General features: G+C 36.8%; 1 protein-coding gene across 7 annotated transcripts in view; it reads right to left on the bottom strand.

Moving 5' to 3' along the window:
• The window catches only part of Tpk1 (thiamin pyrophosphokinase 1), a 237,047-nt gene that overhangs the window by 113,939 nt on the left and 102,164 nt on the right, over positions 1-20,944 (bottom strand). For 5 of the 7 annotated variants that reach the window (XM_069996963.1, XM_069996966.1, XM_069996960.1 and 2 more), the window contains one exon: positions 17,209-17,281. In XM_069996963.1, the coding sequence (XP_069853064.1) occupies positions 17,209-17,281 (73 nt within the window). Of the gene's footprint in view, positions 1-7,943; positions 8,077-17,208; positions 17,282-20,944 lie in introns of all 7 variants that reach the window. The other 2 variants (XM_069996964.1, XM_069996965.1) reach the window with 1 other exon arrangement.

Here is a 20,944-nt window from a genome sequence, read left to right on the forward strand (position 1 = left end):
CTCTTTGTGGCTTTTCATCCTTTTGGATGTTAACATGAGAGGACTGGAGCTGATCAAATATCCCCCAAACACACCAAACTGTAAGCTATTCTTATATTAGTGCTAAAAACATAGTAAAAATATGAAAATGGAAACCTGAAAAGGAGACGTTGACTTGATAATACGAAGATATTAAGTCTTTTTATTTCTCCCAGAGTTACACCTGTCTGCCCTTTGGGTATTTAGTTCCTCTGTCTTTTTCAGATACCCAAATGATACTCCAAAGTGCCAAGACTAATAGAAGACAATTAGCACAGTTCATATTCTTATCTCTAGCAAATGGTCTGGAGATAAGCACATGCCACACTGCAGGCCAAAGGAGGCACAGGACTTGCTGCATGTGTCCAGGAACAAGAAGAGACTTGTGCTCTCCAGCAGAGCAGCATGAGATGCAGTAACTCCACACACAGGAGATGAGCCACAGCATGTGTCCACAGAGTGGCACCCTAGGAGGAAGCCAGCACTATGCAGGAAAGAATAAGAACAGAACAGCCATGATGGCTGGAGATTCCTCTAGCAGATCAACAGAGCCTCAACAGCCAAGCTCTATTGGTTTCAGTTATATGACACAACAAAGAAGGCTTTGTTTTATCCATGGTTGTTGACTGCAATTGATTTCTATTGCTTGAAATATAAAGAATCCTTATCCCTAACCTTATCTTGGATAGAGAATAGATGTATTTATATGGCTTAATGATAAAACACCTGCCCGGCATGGGGGCATACCTCTATAATCCTAGCACTGAGGAGACTAAACCAGGAGAATTTACAGGTTCAAGGACAGTGTGGGTATATGTAACAAAAACCTGTCTTAAAATCCAAAGGAGAAGAAAATAACTAAGCCTAAAAATTGAATTTTGTGTTTTATCTGCATTTTGAAATGAAAATTAGTATGAGGTGGGTTCATATTTAGGTTTGTGGCTGGCCTGCACAGGTCTGTGTCTAGGGATTTAAGGGGGAACATTGGGAGGCCAGGGAAAGTTAAACAGTATAGAGCGAAGGGGAAGGCGGGATCATAAGGATACAATATATTGCCATATGTGCATAGCTATTGTGCTATTCTGCTCATCTGCTAAGATGTTGTTACTGTATTTGATTTTGGTACCCTGGTATTGTATATACGTTTATTTGAAATAGGGAAGGGAAGGGGAACAACAGAATGGTGAGACAAACGACCAGGGTGGAACCATTGCAACAGTGATATTCACAAGACAATATGTTGGAAATGATTTGTACAACTTGGGTGGGAGGAGGAAAAGTAGGAGAAAACTGAGGCAAGAGGTAACAGGCAGAAAAGAAATGTACGTAATGAGTACAGGTAATGAGTCAGATAATAAATATATTTCCTTTTGAACAGTTTTTCCCACCCCCACCTTCCCTCCAAGATATGTAGTTCATTTCTAGCATAAACATAGTATCTAGTGTGTTTTACTGCTTTAACTTTTTGTCTTACCATTTCTGGGCTTACCCTTCCCTTCCCCAAATCCGAAAAATTTACATACAGGACAAAGTGTACAGAAGTAAAAAATGGCAACCAGAAAAAATAAACAAAAGAAAAAAGGAAAGAAAGGAAGGGAGGCAAGGAGGAAGAGAGGAAGGAAGGAAGTTAACTGAAAACAGTACAAAACCCAACCCAACCAAACCTCGTTTCCATTTCTTGGATTTCATTTTTATAAACATCATTTTATATGATCCTATGCTCATAGTTATTGAGCACTTGTGATCCTCTCCTAAGAATTTCCCCCTTTGTTCTCATTGTGTGAAGGTTTAGACTGTTATTTAACAATGTCCAGGTGTAATTATTTGTCTTTTATTAACTATTGGGTTTACTTATAGGTTTATAGGCACATTGCATCAAGCTGAAGGGTTTCTGCATGGCAAAGGACATAGCTAGCAAGATAAATAGAAGCCAACAGAATGGGAGATGTTTACTAGTTATACATCAGACAAGGGCCTCATATTTAAAATATACTCAGAACTCAAAAACTGCACTTCCCCAAAACAAATCCTCAAAGAAACAACAACCCAATTAATAAATGGGCCAAAGAGTTAAAGAGAGATTTCTCTAAAGACGAAATAAGAATGGCCAACAGACATATGAAGAGATGTTCATCATCTCTGGCCATAAAAATTAATGCAAATCAAAACAACACTGAGATTCCACTTCACCCCAATTAGAATGGCCATTATCAAAAAATTCAAATAATAAAAGATGCTGGTGGGGATGTGGCCAAAAGGGAATGCTACTATATTGTTGGTAGGAATGTAAACTTATTCAACCACTATGGAAAGAAGTATGGAGGTTCCTCAAACAAGTAATCACAGAGCTTCCCTATGACCCAGCAATTCCACTCCTTGGCATCTATCCAAATGACCACAAACCTGACTACACTAAAGCCACTAGCACTACCATGCTCACTGCAGCATTGTTTATCACAGCCAAAATATGGAATCAACCCGATGCCCCTCAGTGGATGAATGGATCAAGAAAATGTAATATAGATATGCAATGGAATTCTACCCTTTCACCGGAGAGAATGACATTGCTGCATTTGTAAGGAAATGGAAAGACTTAGAAAAAATTATACTAGGCAAAGTAAGCTAGACCCAAAGACACATAGGCTGCATGTTTTCTTCCACATATTCATTTCCCTTAAGCATGTATACAACCACAACCCATTGCAAAACCAGAGATCTATTTAAAAGCTTTAAAAAGTATTATATTAAGTAAAAAATATATCTCAGGATATTTAGGAACTTATAATGAGAAGAAAACATGATTTTATTATTATTATTGTTTCAGTGCTTGACCAACTAAAATGCATGGAACAAGAGATGCCTGCTCAGAACTATGTGATTTCTGTGGTTCAGAAGAAAAATAATCATATATGAAAGATGTGATGACAAAAATAATAATAAATGGAAGCAATTCACAATAACAAAAATATCACAAGTGTATATGAATCCCCTCAGGTCTAAGGAAATAAGAGAGTTAAATATTAAAGATGCAGGAAGATTGAGATTATTCCTCATTGTGAACATAGTAATAATTCTTTATATTTGAGGAGATTGAGGAAGAGAAAGAGGAGACCAGTCTTCCTTGAATCAAAGTAGTACTTGACCCTAGAAGGCAGTGATCTTCTGTAACAACTGAAGTCTACACATCATATGAGAGCAAGCACTTCATTTCCAGGGCTGGGGCTGTAGGTCACTCTGTTAGCGCATTTGCTCAAGGCCATGAAGTATGCCCTAGCCCAAACCCCAAAATTTGTTTGCCAAGCTTTCTTTTATTAGATGTACAAAACAGCTTCTTCAGGCTGAAGGGACGATGCCTTGGGAAGCACTGTATGCAAGTGGCATGTCGGTTGTCAGTGGGAGTTTGATAGATCGACAGATAAGGGCCGCGTTAAAACCATTTCCTTCCACAGAGGAATTATGTATGTTTCTCTAATTCACAAAATGAGTCAGATACAGAAAACCAACACTGATGTTACATTTTCAAGAATGATATACTAAAGCTGCCTTGAGAAAATTAAGCAATATTTTTTATAGGACACAACTAGTACTTAAAATAGTGACAGATATTACTGCTTTACATGCACTTAAATAAGGTTTAAAATATATGAATATTAACAAAGCTAACATCTGATCAGGGAAGCTAAAATGTAAGTGTACATGGATGGTTACAAATGCAGTAGAATAACATACTGCATAAATAATTCAGGACATTTTTGAATGAGTTTTAATTTAATTCTTACCAGAAAGACAAATGACAAGAATCAAACTTGTATCAAGGGCATAAGAAGAAAATGAGCAATGAATATCTTTCAGAATATAGCTTGTAATGATAATGACTCAGCTCAGTTTCTCATATTGCAAATATAAAAGTAAAGGCTTGCAATAAATGATTTTTAACATGCTAAAATCACAAATTATCTAAAGAATAGCTTTATCTCAGTGAGACATAACTATACAATTTTTTTCAAAAAGGAAACAAGCTCAAACACTGAAGTTAATGGTAAATACTTTAATTAACCAAATAATTTTATTATTTAAAAACTATTAATATGTAAATCAAGTTCATATCTGTTATGAGCATTAAGTTCTATCTAGGAAGTATTGCGATATTTTATTTTAATAACAAAATTATTTATTTATTTATTCAATGTAGCTTGTAACTATTACAATATGGACATACCTGTAAGCTGCAAACATCATCAACTTACCCACTATTTACCTTCAATCACCTAATACAAGAGCCAAACTGTTAAGGTTAAACATGTAAGGTGCCTTACAGGTTCGTGAGAAGTATGGTCTCCAGCTACTAGCTGGAGATGGAGAATTGAGGACGTATGGCCTTGCTGGAAGAAGAAGGGCCACAAGTGTTGTGCCTTTGAAGGATACCTTGCCTTTTCTCTCAAGATCTCTCTCTTCCTCCTTCTCTCTCTCTCCCTCCCTGTGCCCCTCTTTGTCTCTCAATCTCCCCCCCTTCCCTTCTCTCCCCTCTCTCCTTCTCTCACCCACCCTTCCAGGCCACCATGATGAGAGTATCCAATGTCATACTTTCCCGTGGATCTCAGGCGCAAAGCAAGGAATTCAGCTGGCACAGCACTCGAGTTTCTGAATCCACTAGCCCAAATCAATCTTTCCTCCTTTAATTCCTTTTGCTGACTAACACACTGTGCAGCAGGTAGCCAACACTCAGTGACCGATAAAGGCCTGACACAAGCCATGAATTATCCCTCCAGGTCAGGGATCAGTAAAGTTTCTGTAAAGGAACCAACAGGAATTCTCTTAGGCTTCGCAGACCATAAAGCCTTTCTCCCAACTATTTTGTTCTGCATTCACAATTTTAAAGTATCCACAGATGGATGAAAATGACTATTTTCTTATAAAATGGAAATTTGAAATTGATATTATTTACATGTATTAGATATTATCCATTTTAAATTATCAACCTTTAAGAAAATGGCAAAAGCATTCTTAGCTTGTGAGCAGTGAAATGAAAATCACAGCAGGATAAGTTTATCAACAAACTCTTATGCTTATCTACCGCTACTTACAGTGTATACAACTAAATTCTAAACATGGTCAAAGCATTCAATATGAGGAAGAAGACTAGGAGTTAAAAAAAATTTTTTTATTGCTTTGTATGCCCTCCCCCATGGAATAACCCCTGTTTTCACTGTATTTGATGTTGGTATAATTTGGGGAGGGGAAAGGAAAAAACAAAATATTTAAATAGGGATACAGACTGATCCATTGCAACAATGAGATGTACAAGATGCTATGTTGAAAACAAACTTTACATTTTAGGCGGGGGGTGGGGGGTGTAGTTGAGGAGATGGGAGGGACGGGATGGTAGGGGAAAAACAAAGGAGAAGACAACAATGCTGGATAAGAAATGTACTCATTACCTTGCTCATGTAACTGTAACCCCTCTCTACAGTATTTTCACAATAAAAAACTTATTAAAACAAACAAACAAACAAAAAACAACAAAACCTCAGAAGCACATAGTTGCTTCTGTCTTCAGGGGGCTAATACATGAAGTCAAATAGCTCAAATAGCTCCTGAGATTATGAGATAGAGGTCACATAGCAAATGTGCATCTCAGAGTCTGAGAAGAATCGACAGGCTACTAAGGTGACCAAAGTATCATTATTATGCTCCATAGAACTTTGGATAGGTGTTTATAAAAATATTTTTAATTTACTGGCATCTGAAATAAATTATTGAAAGGCAATGAGAGTAAATAATCAACCTAATTTCAAGAGACCACTGCAAAAGCCATTATACTGTCATTCTGGATTACTTAATTTACTAGTTGCCAATAATTTCCCTAATGTGGGTTAATGAATTTTCACATTTTGCACACATAAAAAATATCAGGTTAAACCATGCTGACTCTTCTAAAACTCTTTAATGGAAAACAAAGCCAGCTTTCTGAAAACAAACAAATAAACAACAACAGCACACAAAAAAACAAACACTGTAATGACATGTTAAGTGCTATTTCATGCACTATATCCTAAAAGAGATCTAGCTTTATAAAACAAGAGGCAGTTAACTCTAGTGAAAATATTCCAAGCTATTAGCTTGCTCATTTTGGGTCAAGTCATTTAGTATCCATTCATCTACTCAGGACACAACAAAACTGCACAGATTGCACTGCAGATATTTTATGGAATTCTGGGCCATCAGCCGTAACTTGATAGACAGAGTCTACAAAGCTACAAATTCAGAATTGCTATTTCCTCCTGGAGACCTGAAAACTCACTTTGAAAAATTATTTCCAATGACCTGAATATAGTCTTCAGGGAGTATAATTAACTACAAAATGTAGGTAATAAAATCTAAGATTCTTCTCAATAAACTAAGCTTTTTAAATAGAATACAAGCTTACTACTCTAAACAATCACTTAATCTCAAAGGTATCCAATTTATAACCATGCTATATTGATAATTAACTGCTTTCATACACTAAATGAACAATAATACAAATTAACCTTTGGATCATATAATATGAGATACTAGTTGCTATATCAATTATGCTTTGGAATTTCCATGATTGCTTCATAAGGTATGTCTAATTACCACTAGTTAAGTCATGGAATTATCCATCTTGATAAGTAGATGGAAATTCTAAAAGATGAAATAAGTTGAAAAAACGAAGTGATCGAATTCCACACTCAAATCACCGTGCTTGATATTCAACTGTGCTTGATATTTAGCCAAGCTCATTTGAAGTTGGTATTTTTGGAAGGATTAAGTAGAAAAGTATTCCTATGGTTAGACTTCATTTCTGCTTCATTGAACTGCCTCAGTATCCACAGGCACAGACACTGACCCATGGCTCCATGCGGCTTTCACGCAGAGGGAGGCTGAGCAATGCCTATGGTCATGTGACAACAGGCCTTACCTATCATCTTCCCCTGCCTTTGTCTCCCTAACTCACTACCAGGCTGTATTTATCATCATACATTTTAGCTAACTTGACTTTATCTAATATACAGAAACATAAAGCTTATACATATTAATGGAAGTGACATGTTGACATGTGATGCTTTAATTTAAGTATATACTGTGTAATGCTTAAATAATGTTAAACATATCTGTCATGGTAAAAGCTTTCAAACTCCTTCGATCTAGCTTGTATAAATGCACAATCTAATGCTGTTATCTATGATGATGATGGTGTTATAGCACACCAGAACTTGCTTCTAACTGCAATTCAGTACCCATTGACAAACTCTTCCCTTTCTCTCCTCTCTTCACCTCTCCCCAGCCTTGGGTAGCCACTAGTCTACTCTCAATTTTTATAAGAGCAACTACATTATCTAATAACTTGCCTTTCTGTGCCTGTCCTATATCACTTAACTTAATAGTTCTAGTTAGACTTCTAGTTCTATTAGAGATATTGTCACATATGACAGAATTCTTTTTTGGGGGGAGGGGGCGCAGCTGAATGATATTCCATTTTATGTGTGAAATTTTCTTCATTGATTCATCAGTTAATAGACAAAGGTTGTTTCTATTGCTCGGCTCATGATATTTCTTATAAGTACCGCGCGCTAACCGATTGCACCACTGGAGCTCCTCGGCTCATGATATTTCTTTCATGCTACGAAGTAGACTATTATGATAAAGAGAATGTCTGTCAAATGTTTATTTCCATTTTTTCTAATTTTAGAAATTCTAAAAAATTCTACAAATTAATTCTAGAAACAAAATTACTATGAAAATAATTAGATTATATTAACACACCCCTCTCTCCAGAATGATTTCTGAGAAAGCTGTAAAAATGTATGTAATCATGGAGTTTTGGTTTCTTTTTTTAAGATAACCATAGGAAGGACAAGTCACTAGGAATGGCTTACTGTGAGTTAGTACAGTTGATTTACCTGGTTTCCATGAGTCATCAGTTTCATTAGGGAAAGATGACTTCCAGCAGAGAGGAGACAAAGAGTAATGAAGACCTTGGAGTGGAAGCAGGGTGAGGAATGAACGCAATTCAGCCAGGTAGGGACCTCACGGCTAAAGAAATGTTTGACAGAAATGGAACGAATTATCAACAAGCAGGGTGAAGAAAATAAGAAAGAAGATGTCAAAGTGGCTCATTAATATGAAATATAATTTCTTAGCCTGTTGTATTAGAATACTAATATAAATTTTTTAAAAAATCAGTGATAATAATATTACTGAGTTTGAAAGTTTTAGCCCCTATGCACTTTATTTTTCCTTATTCCTTGCTGTGGTTACCTTTCTTCTTGAATATGAAGGCAGAAGCTTAAAAATACATGGGAGGGGGTAAAGGGTATGTAGAATTTTTAAGAGTCTTGGCAAAACCAAATATATTCAGCTTTTAATAATGAGGTTCCAAAATTGTTCATTAAACCGAACGGACTGGAGCTGTGTAATCAGAAATGTCTTGGTAGATTAAGGGCACAGGAGACACAGAGCAAAATGACATATATTCTTGAGAATCAAAGTTACAGATCTAAAATTAGCACAAACTGAGCTCAAATTTCCCAAGAGCAACAGATAAAGCCAACTAGAATTTCAATGATCTATGTGCCTTGATTTAGGCAGGAGAATCATCTTTTTTTATTGTCAAGGTGATGTAAAGAGGGGTTACAGTTATGCAAGTAAGGTAATAAGTATATGTCTTGTCAAAGGGAAAAACATCTTTGTTCCTGCAGAAATATAATCACAAAATAACCAGCATCCACTTTATTTTTTTATATAAAATGCTAGGTTGTTCACTAAATTTTAATCACCAGCTTTCTACAAACAGTTATACTCTTCAAGATAAAAAGGACTGTCTTTTTTTGTTTTTGCTTTCAAATCACCAAATGAATCAGTCTATAAATAATGATTCCTTGAAAAGAATGATAAGAATGTTACCTTACATAATCTCTGGTTTTCTAGATAATGCACACGTATATCTTATATATGTATATATAACAAACATTATATATGATATAATATATACGTATACATGCATAACTATGTATGTGTATTTGTGTGCATATCTCAATCCCATTTAACCCTATTGTGAATCTGCTTTTGAACCAAATGTAAAAAAAAATGCCCAGATCTAGAATAGCCTTTGATGTCCCAAACTGTAAGCTAATATAAAAACACTGGATAAAATAGTAGCATTTCTACAAGAAAGTCACCTGTCTCTTAAGGGAAGTCAAGTGTCTTTCTTCAGAACACCATGAGACTTTAAATGCTGGTCTCTTTCCTAAAAGCAAAGTCAGAATTCTGGGTGGAACAGGATGCAGAACCAATTCAAACAGCAGGCTTCGAGTCTGCTACCCTCACAAGGATCTGCTTGTAAGACTGTACACTTCAGCAGACCTCTGGAGCCTCCAATGATCAAGAGTGCCTTCCATAGGCATACAATTTTCTATAAATACTATCAGTGGTTCACTATGCCTAAATTGTACAAATAATGTGGTTAGAAGTCACTTCGATTCTGGGAAAGAATCCCACTTCTACCTGTTCTGGTTGTAAAACCTGGGGCAAAATACTCAACCTCCTTGTGCTTACATTTACCTGTGAGACACAGATATTAGCAACTCTAACAAATCTAAAGATGGATGAACTTATGAATGAAAGTATATATAAAACTGAGATCTTGGAGGCACTTAAAATTGGTTGAGTTTACTTTTTTTAGGTGTGTATGATCAACTTAAGTTGAGCAATTCAATCTCTTTTTAGAGTATTTTTAGAGTAGGGTCATGGCAAAATTAAGAAATAATCCTTATATGTTTTGCCATCAAACATCCAGAGTCTCCTCTCATATGAACACACCCCCACACCCCCCCCAACCAAAATGGTATATTTGTTATATGGATGAAGCTAGAATGACGTTGCACTATCACTCAAAGTCCACAGTTCACAACAGAACTCACTTTTGGTGTCATGCACTGTACGAGTTTGAACAGATGTATAATTATATACCATTATTAATATATCATACAATATATTTTCAGTAACCTAAAAATACCTTTTATTATTTTCAGAATGGGTTATTTTCTCTGTACATTTTAAAGAGCAAAAGTCTACACAGCTTTCTTGGAAAACTTCTTATACTGTGAAACAAGCTTATAAGAATCAAAAAACATTTTAGCCTCGTTGGAAACCAATACCACTAGGAATTATTAGGTAGTAGATAGACATACTTGGCTGGCATACATTTTAGAAGTACTAGGATATAATTCTATTCAATGAAGACTTGCTTCAAATGATATTGTTCCCCAAAGGGCAAATGGAATGTCAAAAGTCACAAACGCTTTATCACACACACAAAAACTCTTAATCACAGAAAAAAATACATATATGAAGCATCATGAAAGGAAAGCCTTTCGAGCTAATTGTAAAAGAAGAATTTGATCCTGCCTCAGATGCACTGTCACGAGAAACTTCTAACTGCCAAGGACGCTAGGATGAATGGCCATGGACTTGTGGCTTCAGAAGATGACTTGTTCCTAGGACACAAGGATGAGAGGAAAAGTTTGAGAAGATCCTTTATGTCAAGCTCTGAAAACAAGTACAAAGAAAGGAAAACCCAGCACCTGAGGATGGGTGGGTGGGTACCAGATGCCAGACAAATGAGGGTGCAAGGCTTAGGAGCCCTGGAGAACAGAGCTGGTAATACTGAGGTCTGAGGAAAGAGGGGCAGGCACAGTGGAGAGCAGGTGCACCTGGCTTGGGATTCCTCGTGTGTAAAGGACAGAGGCTCCTCCTTTCTAAATGCCTGAAGTATGTTAAATAAATTCAAACAAAATGGGCTCTGGAAAATACAGATGGCATTCAAGTCAATTGAAAGGGCTATGATTGAGGGAGGCGTAAGAATTAAGGTACATTCAAGTGGTACCGGCACGTGATATTCCCTGGCAGTCTCTTCTTTCGCGTGGTGAGATGCTAATAAAGGTTAGACAGCCAGCGTAAGAATATCCAGTGAAGGACCTGCCATTCAGCTGTCAGTGGAAACTGCCAGGGTACAGTTCCCTCTCTGACAGCTTTATATCTCAGCATATGTCAATTAGTTTTCAGGCATAAGCAAAGATTTACTCTACTCAGAATTATTTTGTTTATATGTATTAAAAGAGATCTATGGAAAGATAAAGTTAGGCTTTATACTTCTTGGAGTTTCTTATATCCACCATAATAGTCAAGTGTGTTAATAACTCTTTACAATTTGTAACAGTCCAGTTTGCCATTTTTATCTAAATTAATTTTACCGTATCTAAAATTAGTGGGCATGTGACTGAGAAGAACTGGAAAAGAGACACTGGTGAGAGAAGATAATAAGATTCATGAGATTAAGTAGATTAATGCAGATATTTTTAATGCAGACATTCTATGAAATTTAAATAGAATCGAACTGGAGGCTTTATCAAATTCAAAAGGATATTCTGAGTGACTGTGATTATGAATTACAATTACATACATAAATTACATACTTATGAAAATGAACTGAATAGAAGTACTGTTCAAAAGTACTACAAGAGACAATAGATTCAAAAGGCTCATAAGCACAATACATATTTTTCACTTTGTTTTAAAAAGCAAAACAAAATATTATCAGCTTAATATAGCTCTTTAGTGTTTCTACAGTATTTCTATATACATATCATTGATCATTGCTATCAGCATTTGAAGAAGTCAAGACTATAAAACAGGATTTGTTTTCAGATGTAGTAATAAGACTTTCATAAATGTAAAATAGCAATTCACAAATAACTTGTACAGTTAAAGAAAGCAATGTAACTTTATTACTTAAGAAAAGTACACACTAAAATGCATACTATCAATTAAGTTAGATATTTAGTTATTTATTAAGTTAGTTATTTCACTATTACCTATTTCTAGAATTCTATTCTCCATCCACCCCTCTCTAGGTTGTTAGAATTGTGTCTTCATCTTTAAATTAAAACTAAAACATATGTACTGTCTCCTTAACACCAGTAATCCATTTATAAAACATTCAGGCATTCTTTTCATTCATACATTCTTTTCAAATGTTAACAAAAAGTCAGTTTTTAATGACTTTGAGAAGTTATATTTATATTACAACTTTGTTTCCTAAAACATATCTTAAATTCAGTTGTACGTGTATCAGTCATCAGGCAGAGATATAAGTGGTATCCCCTTTGCTGATGGCATAATCTATATAGCATTTCTAATTTCTAATGGACAGCACTGGCTTAAGATGTTCAGTTACTCTATCTTTGCCCATTGAGAACACCATTCTAAAATTCAAGTACAGCCTTGCTAGGGTTAGATGGCAAGAAGAAACATTAGCCAGGCTTGGTGGTGCATACCTGTAAATGACAGCACTGGAGAGGCTGAGGTTGAAGGATCTCAAGTATGAGGTTTGCTTGGGCTATAGGTTAAATCCTTGTTGAGAGACAGAGACAGGGATGGGAAGAAAAGGAGGAGGAGGAGGAGAAGGAGGTGGCGGCGGCTGTGGTAGTTGTGGAAGAGGAGGGGAGGACAGGAGAGGGTGAGAGGAAAGAGGAGAAGGGAAGAAGTAGAAAGGGGAGAGGTAGAAGACGAAGACGAAGAAGACAAAGATAAGACAAGAAGTGGAGGAAGAGGAGGACAAGGAAGAAGAAGAAGAGAAGGAGGAAGAAGAGAGGGAGGGAGGGACAGATAGATGGACAGGGACGGGGAGACACTTGTTTGATAAAAGGTAGTCTTTAATAAGTAACATATCTTTTGTCTCATATATAAGTTTATCTATTTTGGGGAGGGTAAGTGGGAGCACAGAAATGGTGGGACTGGGCTGGGAGGTAGCTCAGTGGCAAAGCGCTTGCCTAGCAAGTGCAACATCCGGTTCGATCCCCAGTACCAAAAAAGAAAAGACAAAAAAAAAAGAAAAGAAAAGAAATGGTGGGACAAAGGGTGAACAAATGCAGCAGTGATATCCACTAGACACTATGTTGAAAATGAGCTATATACCTTGTAGGGGAGGGAGGTCAAAAGGAAAAAACAGAGAAAACGAGGGAAGAAATGATACTGTCTAAAAGAAATGTGCTCATTACCTGACCTATGTAACTGTAATCCTTAGTGTCCATAACTTTTACAATAAAATGAATAAATAAAAAATATTTCCTATAATTTGCCTTAAATACTATCTTTCCCCCATTTCAGAAAGAAACAATAAAAGGCAGAAACAATGTTGGGCCTGGGATTTCTCTCTTCTCCTAGTTTATAGTTTTAGAGTTAGCTCACGGCCTAGAATAATTTTATGTCTGTACTACAAAATCGGTGTTTAGTATTAACTCTGACTTTCTGCTAGTGTCCATTGCCATTAAACTGGAGCTCATGACTTCTCAGGGAGTTTTACAGTTGTACCTATAGTTCAACCAGGACTTTTGGGGCAGAATTCTTGTGTTTCATCACCAATAAATGTTCTTCCAGAATGTAGAAGGACTGGCTGAGAAGGTGAAATCTTAGGCTCAACCTAGATTCCTATTCCTGACTTAAGAACTCTAGAACACAGCCTGTGTTGATCACAATATCAAAATAATGATTTCCTGTACCCTTGCTAGTTCCTATTACCAAACCACCTCTGTTCTTTGATGATCTATGTCACCTTATTCCAATAACCTATAAATATCTTCTGCATAATTTAAAACTTTTATCAGCTTTCGGTAATTTGGGGTCTGGCCTGACACTTGGAGCTTTCCTGTTTCTGTCCCAGAACTGAAGTGTGGTGGAGGCACCAGTGGGAATGAATTTGGTCCCCACCCTGAATCTTCTCACAGTATTGAAAGGAAACAAACTTCCTATACAGGAACAAAGGCTGAACCTGCCACCTGCTGAAGCCCTAGTAACTAAGTACAGCTATGTTCAAGTTTCAAACCCAATTCTTCCTGTAGAGAGCAGAGACAGGGACCCTAGAGCTCCCGGAGGCCTGCAAGGTGGTTGGCCACACCTCCCTGTGCTTCATCAGAACAGTAGGCTCAACATACTGATTTGTTCATACCCTATTTTATATTATATTTTATATTATACTATAATTTTATTATTATATGTATAGTATATTTTAATCACTACTTAAAATACATTTGTGGGGAAAACAAAACTTGTTAAGCCACTGATTAAATACCACAATTTCTTCACTTCCTAAACACTGAGAAATCAAGCTTTAAAATTCTTTTTCTTATGTCCTATGAAGACGCACAAACCACAGAAATGAGGAACCATCATGAATTAAATGAGATAGTACAGCTTCCCCCAGACTTCTAAGAAAACTGAAATATATGTACCCATGATGGATGAAATAATCACAAATACTGAAATAGATTATTTCAGCCTTGAATCAAAGAAGGCTTGAATGACCCAGAAAAATGAAAACAAAATTAAATTATCAAGGGGAACATTTATAAGAGCTATTTCTCATTCTGGATTAATATTAGGAAATCAGGCAGGGAAGGACTAAGATAAATAGGCAAAAGGAAAAGCCTGGTGATTTTACAGCTGCCAGAAAGAAAAGCAAAATTTTAGAGTTAATTAAAGTTTGCACACCATTTGCAACATTTAACCATGAAATGTTATGTGCACAATCTACTTAGTGATTTTAACAAACGTTTATCATTTGTTTTATTTCTTTCATATTTCTATTGATCTTTGAGGATTTTAATTTAAGTAATTGTACAAAGGGGTTTCAATTCAACATATCCATTTATGAGTACAATACATCTTGACCAATGTCACCCCATCCACCATTTCCCACTGTGTTTCCCAACCCCACCTTTCTGTTCAAGTAACCTGATTCCATTTCACTAGGTACAACACTGCATAGTACTTTCCACCTTCACTGAAAGCCCAGACCAGGTTGGGAGAGGGGCTTATGGGAAAGTGGAGACAACCTAAAGGAATGTTGAGGTAGGAGATAATGGCTCATAGGAATCATGTGTAATGTTGCATTCACTTGTAGTAATCATCATTATCAAAAGTACAATCAAACACTCACCATGTGTTGTTAGGGCACATTAACTACATTAACAGTCATATCTATGTCCTCTAAAAACATGTTCTACAGTTCAAAAGCAGTGAGTTCAACACTCAGGATTGACTACATCAACTACATCAAACATACAGCTCAATCAGCAAAAGATTCAGCTAAATCTTACTTTTAAACTAAATCTTTATATATATAAATATATATTAATGTAAAGATACTGTAAAGAAGGGTTACAGTTACATGAGTAAGGTAATGAGTACATTTGCATTGTAATACTTGCAGGTTAAGATTTTTTTAAAGCATGAAATATAAGTGAACATCATATTAGCTCAAATTTTCCTTTTATCCCTGACCCTCATTTTGTTATTTATTTATTTATTTTTGGTGCTGAAACTAGGGCTTAGATCTCAGGGCCTGGACACTATAACTCAACTTTTTCAATAAAGGCTGTTGCTTTGCCACTTGTACCACAGCTCTCCTTCTGGCTTTTTGCTGGTTAAATGATGACAATCTCTGAGACATTCCTGTCAGGGCTGGCTTCATACTGCCATCCTCAGATCTCAGCCTCCTGAGTAGCTAGAATTATAGTGGGAGCCATTTGCACATTGCTTGTGACTCCCATTTTTAATGCATCCAGAAATTTAAGAGAACTGGTCCTCTCTCACATCCCCATCCTGGACAGGAAAGACCACACTGCTGCTTTTAATTTTGGCAAGGCAGCAATCAGGCCTGGAGAGAGCAGGCGATCAGTCACATTGGCCAGATCTTCATTTGCTTTTCTGTCTGCCTGTCCCTGCCTCTCCTGCTGTTTACTGTGCTCCTGAAAATACGATTAACATCTATGCATGTGCAAAGCAGTGCATCATAAGCAGAGGCTGAGGCTTTCCAGCTCCACCAGGTTGAAGCCTGGAATTAATGAGAAGCGAGGCAATGGGGACTGAATAGAACACACCAATGTTGAAGTAATTGAGCATGAATATCAAACACTGACTTGGGAACAGTCTTCATCTGCAGAAAGGAAGTAAGATCAGCTGGTGGGCAGATGGAAGGTGCACAGATCTGCACTCACTGCCAGCCCAGCGTATGCATTCCACACCAGCACTCACTTTACAATCATGCCACTCGTAAGGCTTCTCCGCTAAAACTGTGCTTTTCTTCTTCATCTCTTTATCTTCTCTTTCCTTCCCTCCTCCTACACACAGTTTCCTCTCTTTGAATTTATCTTATCTCTCTCAAGACATATAAAGAATTGAATTTTATGAGCACATTGCCTGCTGTTCCATTTAAAAGAATGTGTGTAAATTGCCAGTGCCAGCTTTGAATAACACCAATGGTGGTATATGGCTATGAGAATTACTAATGCTATAATTTTTGCTTTAAAAACTCTGCACTGTCTTTTAAAACCAGTGAAATATTGAATTATTAATTACTTTGATTCATACTTATATGATTATATCATCCCCAATTAGATCATTTGTATGTCCTTAAGTGGCAAGGATTTCTGGAAGATTTGCACAATAGTGACAAAAAGAACAATTTAATAAACCACAGGCTGTTATTAATCTCAAGTCATAATGAGTAGTTTTACTCACAGCAGAACAATAAGAATATTTGAAAAAATGTTGTAAGAAAAACTTTGGTTCTGCAATTCTAGGCCCACAAAACTATGACTTTTACAAAAAAATTCATTTCAAAAGTTGTGTTTAGCAGGGATTGATATATAAAAATAGATGCAATTTAATTATGTATTAACTGGGAACTGATTATGTAAAATAAAGAATATTCATTAAATAAGCTCACAATAATTGTTTGTGAAATATATCAGTGATTAGGGTGCAAAAATAAAAAAATAACAGAATATTATAATTGTGTCTAATCTGTGAGCTCAGGTAATACATACATACACACACACATGTAAAGGCATTGTTAATGCTTATGTAATGGTGACAGGTTCCTCAAGATTGAACTACCATTTGTCATATTTTAAATCCCCATGTTTAATGAACATGACCATCTGTGTAGCAATAACAACAACAACAACAACAAACTATGAAAGAAACCAAGCAATGAGCTTCTCAATCCCTACTTATATATCATGAAAATCAGAAAGATGTTTAGAGGAAAATCAGAGGAAGAGCAATCAGATGATCAAATCTTGAATATGGAACTTTACAGTTTACCTTAAGAGTGTAGTATTCTCTGACTTCAGGTCTAATAGAATCAAAGTCTCCATTGATGAATTCGGGCAAAAAGCTGAAAGAAATATTACCATGTAAGACAACTAGATGGCATATTTTATTTATTAAAATTTAAAACTGTGATTGTAAGGTTTTCAAAGAAAACTAAAACATTCAAACTAAAGAGAAATTTTAGAACCAATAGTACTTCAATATACTTCAATACACTGTGATTAAGATAAACTCCCTGTGCCCAACCAAAACATCCAGCAGTAGTCAGTCTACATTTGTCCTGTTCAACATAAATATTAAAGAAGTCTATTGGTTATAACTTCTAATTCAAAAATCCTGGCAAATTGTTGTTTATGTTACCCTCTATGTACAAACTTTTATTTTTTTGACAGTCATGGGGCCTGAACTCTGGGCCTGGGTGCTGTCCCTGAGCTCTTCAACTCAAGTCTAGCACTCTACCACTTGAGCCACAGTGCCACTTCCAGCTTTTTCTGCTTATGTGGTGCTGAGGAATCGAATCCAGGGCCTCATGCATGCAAGGCAAGCACTCTACCACTGAGCCTCCTTCCCAGCCCCCAAACCTTTATATTATTCTGTTCTCATACAAATTTAGAACTCTCTAATAGATTTTTTTTTTTGGTCAATTGTGGGGTTTGAACTCAGGGCCTGGGTGCAATCCGTGAGCTGTTTTGCTCAAAGCTACTGCTCTCAACACTTCAAGCCACAGAGCCATTCCTGGTTTTCTGGCAGTTAACTGAAGATAAAAGTGTCAGACTTCCCTGCTGAGGCTGGCTTTGAATCATGATCCTCAGATCTTAGCCTTCTGAGTATCTAGGATTACAGTTGTGAGCCATTACCACCTGGCTTTCTCCATAGAGAGGTACTGAACATAAATAATCATGAGGATTGAGTACTCTGTGCCAAGTGGAATTCAGCTTGAAGACACTTTCCAACTATCCAGTTCACAGTTCTAGAAATAAAAAATCCCCTGGGTAGGGCTGAAATGCTCTAAGAATCACACTTCAATACGGAGAGGTTCCCAGGTGTTGGTGTCTATTATGGTATTGTAATCATGTTAATTCACTTCCCTGGTATATATTTTAAATGACTCATTTACTTAATTAATTTAGCTTTATAAGTCATTATTTGTTATTGATTTTATATAAAATATTTATATGACCTAGTGGAGTTTCTCACATTTAAAATATTCAAATGTAGAGAGATAAACTGTCCCAGATTTCTCAATATTTCTGCAAGAATAGCTTCCTGATTCAGAGAAATGTGTATGAAATATGACCAAGGGAACATTCATTTCCCTTCCTACACACATACTCTACCCTTCAGTTAACATGAGAAGTGGATCTGAATCCATTTATTTAATTAATGCTCTAATCCAAGAGAACAATTATACTTGTACTATGCTGTCTCCAGGGCGCTAAATCTTTACCTAATGGTGTAGGTCCCTAACTGGAGGGAGGGACACCTTACTTCTGTGGGTCTTACTGGTGGAAAGAGATGGAGCCTCAGAATGCAGAGACAAGTCTAGGTCACAAACATCAAGGCACAGGTTCCTACAAAGATTCTACGATAGCAAAGGTTAGGGCTAGGATTTTAAGCCCATGAAATTTCTTTTTATTATTATTTTTTTTTGCCAGTCCTAGAGCTTGAACTCAGAGCCTGGGCACTGTCCTTGAGCCTCTTTGTCTTCAAGGCTAGAGCTCTATCACTTGAGCCACAGCGTTACTTCTGGCTTTTTCTGTTTTTGTGGTAGTGAGGACTTGAACCCAGGGCTTCATGCATGCAAGGCAAGCACTCTACCACTGAGCCACCTTCCCAGCCCTAAGCCCATGAAATTCTTAAGGAGACAAGTCCAACATGGTGGAACATTGTGGGCCACATTATACTTAATAGGCACGAGAACAAACAAATCAATAAAAACAACTTTTTCCTTATCTTTCATTTATGTATGAGAGGCTACTAGCAAAGGACAACTGTCCTGGTGATAAAGGTCAAGGATCAAGGTCAAAGCCAGGATAAAGGCAACAGAGGTAATAAGAAGTCAGACTCAGAAGAGTTCCCATATGGACTCTGGATAAAATGAACAGAAGTGAGTACAGAAATATAAATTAACTTTGTCATTTTACACAATTTATTCTTTTCAATAGTTTTGAGATCAACTGGAAACATTTGCTAGGTCAAACCGGATCGGATTGAGCTGTGTTCAGCCAACTTTTCTTTAAGCTATGTATCCTCTTTAGACTAAAAGCTAAGAGGAAATTCTACCACAAAGATCCCTAACGCATGACACTGGGCATGTCCATCCACATCTGGAATCTCAGCACTCAGGTGGCAGGAGGACACTAAATTTATGTGATAGTGAGATCCTACCAAAAACAAAACAAACAAACAAATATACCCCAGCTATGTGTCAGTGGCTCGCCTGTAATCCTAGCAACTCAGAAGGATGAGATCTGAGGATCACAGTTTGAAGCCAGCCTGGGCAGGAAAGTCCATGAAACTCTTATCTTCAGTTAAGTGTGCCTGTGTGTGTGTGTGTGTGTGTGTGTGTGTGTGTGTGTGTGTGTGTGTGTGTGTGTGTGTGTGTGTGTGTGTGTGTGTGTGTGTGTGTGTGTGCGCGCGCACGCATGCGTGTCCTCCCCACCCCCTCACAGAGCCAGAAGTAGAACTGTGGCTTCAGTGGTAGTTACAGCCTTGAACAAACTAGCCAGAGACAATGCCCAGGCCTGGAGTTCAATCCTTAGGACCAGTGTAACAATAACATAAAAACATTAAAAACAAAACAAACAAACAAACAAACAAGGACTAGAGAGGTAGTTAAGTGGTACTTACAAAGCCCTAAATTCATCTCAAGGATAACAACAACAATATCAACAGATACACACTCACTCACACACAAACACACACACACACGTACATGCATACACACACGCTTACATACATACATATACATACATACATATTGTAGCACATAAACTATTGAGTATGGTCCCATCATTTTTGTTCACTAATGGGTTCATTTCACAAATATTCTCTGTATAGCTAGGATAAAAAGATTTTATTTCAGAATCAGGAAAGAAATGGAAGTATCTTGGTTTTTACATCTCCTTGTCCAGCTTAAAACATTTTTCTATAAAGTTTCTTCCCCCCAACTTCTGTGCATATTATATTTACTTATCTTCAATTTGATTCTTTACATGTTTTATGCCTTATGCTTTGCTAACCTTTAATAACTGAACATTCACTGTTTCTTCTTTTTTATTTTTAAACATATTCTCTCATTTTGAAAGATTTTTATAATCTTCCATACCCCACCATTTACCTATATGGAAATGAATACTGTTTTGGACAAGGGAGCATTATCTCTGGAAGAGATACAACAACGCCACCCCTTCAGCCTCAGCATTACTCTCTGGAAGGATCTGCTATGAGAGGTATTTTGTGAGTTTGTCTGTCGGACCAGTGCCTGGTCTATGTTACCATGAAAAATGGCCAGTTCAAATTCAGAGCTCTCTTTCTATACTGTCTGGTGCGATTTCCTAAGAAAACTGATTTTTGCTGTGCTACAAATTTTAGACCCTCAGATACGTAGAACCAATTTGGAAGTTTCCAAATACCATATTGATTTTGACAATAAATAACAATGAAAAATAAAGCTGATACACACAGGCGGCTGAGAGAGCACCTGTCCCCTCAGGACACATCATCT

The sequence above is a fragment of the Dipodomys merriami genome, unplaced genomic scaffold (assembly GCF_024711535.1).
Source record: "Dipodomys merriami isolate MVZ:Mamm:240054 unplaced genomic scaffold, mDipMer1.0.p SCAF_5, whole genome shotgun sequence".
NCBI classification, from domain to species: Eukaryota; Metazoa; Chordata; class Mammalia; order Rodentia; family Heteromyidae; genus Dipodomys; species Dipodomys merriami.